This window comes from Acanthochromis polyacanthus, chromosome 18 (assembly GCF_021347895.1).
Source record: "Acanthochromis polyacanthus isolate Apoly-LR-REF ecotype Palm Island chromosome 18, KAUST_Apoly_ChrSc, whole genome shotgun sequence".
NCBI lineage: Eukaryota > Metazoa > Chordata > Actinopteri > Pomacentridae > Acanthochromis > Acanthochromis polyacanthus.
The window spans coordinates 25,760,990-25,765,096 of NC_067130.1; the positions used below are offsets into that span (position 1 = coordinate 25,760,990).

The window sequence follows — 4,107 nt, forward strand, 5'->3', positions numbered from 1 at the left end:
GGTGTCCCCCCCAAAAAATCATTGTCAGCACACAAAAACAATTGAATAATAATATAGTAATGTTTAATGAAAGCACAACACAAGCACTGCAAATTATAAACTTAAAACTTTTTATTTTTTAATTGTTGAAAGATTATGACCGTCACATTCCTCAAGTGGTTTAGTCCACATGCCGTTTCCAGTGTGCTGGGCTACCAGCAGCTTTGTGTGTCAACAGTGTGCGATGATCTTTCAAAGGATGACAATTTATGGTAATGTGTAAATGTTTTATTTTAAAACAGCACACCGGTAAGAAAATAGCCTAGCTTATGATCTTTAACAGGCTCAAATGAGTATGTAGAATAGTGGCAGTGACAGAGGTGACACAGAGAGACAAGAGAGGACAGAGAGGAAAATAGACGAGGGAAAAGAGGGGAGGAAATATAGACGACAGGATTTTCAAAAATGTCTGTCAGGATATTAATGTCAGATATAAGCCCAGTTTATATTTTACTGACATTAGATTTGTTTCTATAGAGATATCCAGATTTTGAAGATTTTTTTTTATTTCTTGTAGGCTAGTAGTTAGTCCAGTCGTTATTGGATTATTCTTGATGGTATTTCCTCTGTAGTTTTGAAACTTATTTTGAGCTTCACTTTCTTGTAAAGCTACTTTGATGGACTAAAGTGAAAATTAGAGCAGGGTGCAAAGAAATTCTGTTAGATGTGGTCATAAAAGTGTATCATTTCCACCTTCCACCTAATAACATTGTTGATTTTGCTGGTTGAACATAGAAAAACCTGTATGCAGGTAGAATATGCACTACAACAGAACAATGCTATAACTGCTATTATTACTTTTAATAACATGCTGAGGGCTCAACCCTGCACGGCAAGTTCCAAAGGCGCAGGAGAGAGAGAGGGAGAGAGCAATTTTTTTCATGCACCCCCCCCCCCTCAGGAATTACTCTCTGAAATTTTACTGTTTATTGTCCCCCCCAAAAAATGAAAAAGGATTTTCGCCTCTGTATACAGTATTCATTATTGCAGAGTTTACTATAAGCTGTCTGCATGTGTTTAATGATTAGGATTTTAATTCTGCAGAGGGAAGAAATGAGAAAGAATATCTTTGTTTTCTTTTTGACAGATTTAATCAGAATATTATTGCAGAACATAAGTTTCACATTTCAGCAGAGTAGTTAAGCTCATGAATGTGAGCAATGGTTGAGACAGCAGGTTTCAGATCATCCAGCATTGGAGAGTTCACATAGTTTATGCACATTTAAAAGCACAACGTTTCTTAAAAATATTACTTAAATAAAATATTCACATTATTATATAATTACACATAGATCTGCTGGGAAAGCACAAACTGTTCTCGCTGGTCTATTTAACTGAACATAGCATTTTCCAGTCTGCTCTGGATCTGTTTGATAAATTCCTCTGAAGATGCTGTACATCAGAGTTCTTCAGACCAGCAGACACATGTGCAGGCCATAATGATGAGTGGTATGATGCAAGTGTGGGGTAAAAACGGTTAGGGCTGCTTTGGTTAGCATTTGGTTCATCTTTTTCCATACACACTCGGTAATTCTGCCCCCTGTTGTCATCCCAGTGTGCTGTTGTGCCAGCAGGACTGGGCCTGAATGACACACAAAACTCCATTCGCTCCTGTGGATCAATGTTCTGGGGTAAGCTTAAATCAAAGCTGAAGACATCCATGTTAAAACCCCCACAGCGCTGCTGCTGCAAGAGTGTGCAGGGGATGTCATGATGGCTTCGCCAAGAGTCAAAGGTCACCCTTATATGCACAGCGCTCTCGGCACTGACATGGAAAGCACGCACTTTGCCACTCAAAGAGTGCTCTGAAATTTTGCAGCTTTCCAGTTGCACATTTGTATCTCGCAGGCGTCCGAGGAAGGCTTTAAGGTCCAGTGCTGGCTGAGGGAAACCCAGCCTGAATTTGGGGCGTTGCATTTTGTTGGAGACCGACTGTTGGCCTTCCAGTTTGACTGGAAGGGGTCTAATCACCAGGGTAGGAGTCGGGGAAGAGGGCTCTGGAATGAACAGACGCACAGCAGTGAGTGCCAGTCCTTTGGCATCTGCAAACACCACGCGCTTCTTGTTCATGCCACTGCCGCCACTGTCCCTGCGGAAACAGCTCCGCCGCTCCGAGGGCACTGGAGAAGAGGACAATGAAGAGCATGAAAGTGAGGAGGATGAGGACGAGTGATGTGGGGAGGGAAGGCCGGCCCTCGGTGGACAGTCAGTTGGCTGAGAGCGATGCTGTGTGGGTTTCAGAGGCGACATGGACAGCAGTTGATAAAAAGGCTGGCGCTGGCTGAGGCTCAGACACATGGCCAGGTCTACAGGTATTACAGCCGACTGGGGATGGCTTAAAGCCTGTAAAACTCTGCAGAAGAAGAAAAGACAGGGCTAAAATGAGATTTACTGCTTAAAGAGACACTGTTAATATATTATAACCATGTGCATATATTATCATCATCTGTGATTTCAGCTTTAATGTGATTACCTCATGCAGAAATTAACGAAGCTTACCTTGCACATTTCATTTCCAGACTGTGGATGTTACTCAGTAAATCTGTTGCCTTTGTTCAAGGACTTCCCCAAACTCTCTCTGATCTATAAACAGAAAAGAACAGATTATAAACACGTTAAACATACATAAACATAAGTAAATTAAACAACAGTCATTAAAAAAGCTATACACATGACTAGAAAGAATGCTGCAGAACAGAGACAGCGGCCTCCAATTTCAAGGTGATGACACTTTTTTTTTAGTGCTAAACATACTTACAGGTTATAAAAGCACCATATGTCTCATCAAGTCAATGACGGAGAAAACAAACAGAGGACCGTGGCTGCTGTCTGCTGCTGCTCTCTCTGGAGCTTATGTGCGGAGTTTGGGAATGAGGCTGTGTCTTCCGTGACAACGCATTTGCATGTGGGTGTAGTTGTAGCCAATGAAATGAAGCTGCTCTGTTTATGTCCTGCCCTTAAAGAGAACTGCTGTGTGAAAAGTGTCATGTCAAAGCTTTCCTTTTATGGAACTCTTCTGTGATTCAGCTCGGATTCAGAAAACAGTGTTTTTTGTCATCGTTACCACAAGGAATATAACCTTTCAAACGCTGTCTTGTCTTTTCAAACGCTGTCTTGTCTTTGCAATTTGCATTTTATACCATTCAGCCAGGAACAACTCTTTTAGTTTGAGATGAACCTAATCATTTTGAGAGATAAAAAGTAATGACCCAAAATCAAGTTTTGATGTAGTTGAACAGGAAAACAGAACTACCATGTATGGATGGTCATATAAAAATGTTAAATGTTCAGTGAGTAAAAACACATTTGCCATCAGTTAAAATGCATGAAAAGCATGTTAACTCATATTGCATGTTAATTGATAAATTGTTAATATATCCAGCTTTTAATTTTGCCTTTCCTTCAGATTATCCCAGTCAAACCATTTGGTTTTACTCCACTGATGCAATGTAAAACACAAGACATTTTAAAGAAAATTTTAGTTGCAAAGTAATTCCAAACCTTGAAAAAAATGCACTCAAATGCATTCTTTATCAGAGATAAGATCAACACGACTTCAATGTCTGACTAAACATGGAAGTACTATAGTAATATTGCATTCATAACTGAACAAAATGTTATGAACAGATTTTTCAGATGACCTCAAACTGGGTAGAACAGAGCTACTGTAAGGTGAGGCATGGTTGACCAGGCAAAATTGAAGTAAAACAAACAAAAAAAGTAAATAAAATAAAATGAATAATATGAATTTTGTAGAGAAAAAAATATGCAGGTTTGCTAATGTGAAAGTGCTGATATTTATGTCTTTAAAATTCAATTAAGATTCTGTTTTATTAGTTGCTTTCACTATGTTTGCTAATGACTAGTAAAATATATCGCTAAAGGGATGTGTGAACTTTTTTTAAGAATCTGCAGAACATGGTACAGCAACCTATCACACAGAAAATTTCAGGTTTTGTCAGGGATTTGGATCATGCAGTAAGACAGTATGCTTTGCTTAGCTCTGCCAAAGACGACTGCAGTTGGTTTAAAAATACAAATAAACCAGAGTATTATTTCTGCCTGTAG

General features: G+C 39.3%; 1 protein-coding gene across 1 annotated transcript; it reads right to left on the reverse strand.

The window, feature by feature from the left end:
- Positions 1-1,003: 1,003 nt before the first annotated feature.
- Positions 1,004-2,939, reverse strand: LOC110966337 (protein phosphatase 1 regulatory subunit 3C-like). Its single transcript, XM_022215670.2, has 3 exons — positions 2,798-2,939; positions 2,539-2,622; positions 1,004-2,392 (listed from the first exon to the last, which is right to left on the reverse strand). The coding sequence occupies exons 2-3, from the start codon at positions 2,550-2,552 to the stop codon at positions 1,366-1,368; spliced, it is 1,041 nt and encodes a 346-aa protein (XP_022071362.1). The 5' UTR covers positions 2,553-2,622; positions 2,798-2,939; the 3' UTR covers positions 1,004-1,365.
- Between the last annotated feature and the right edge of the window lie 1,168 nt (positions 2,940-4,107).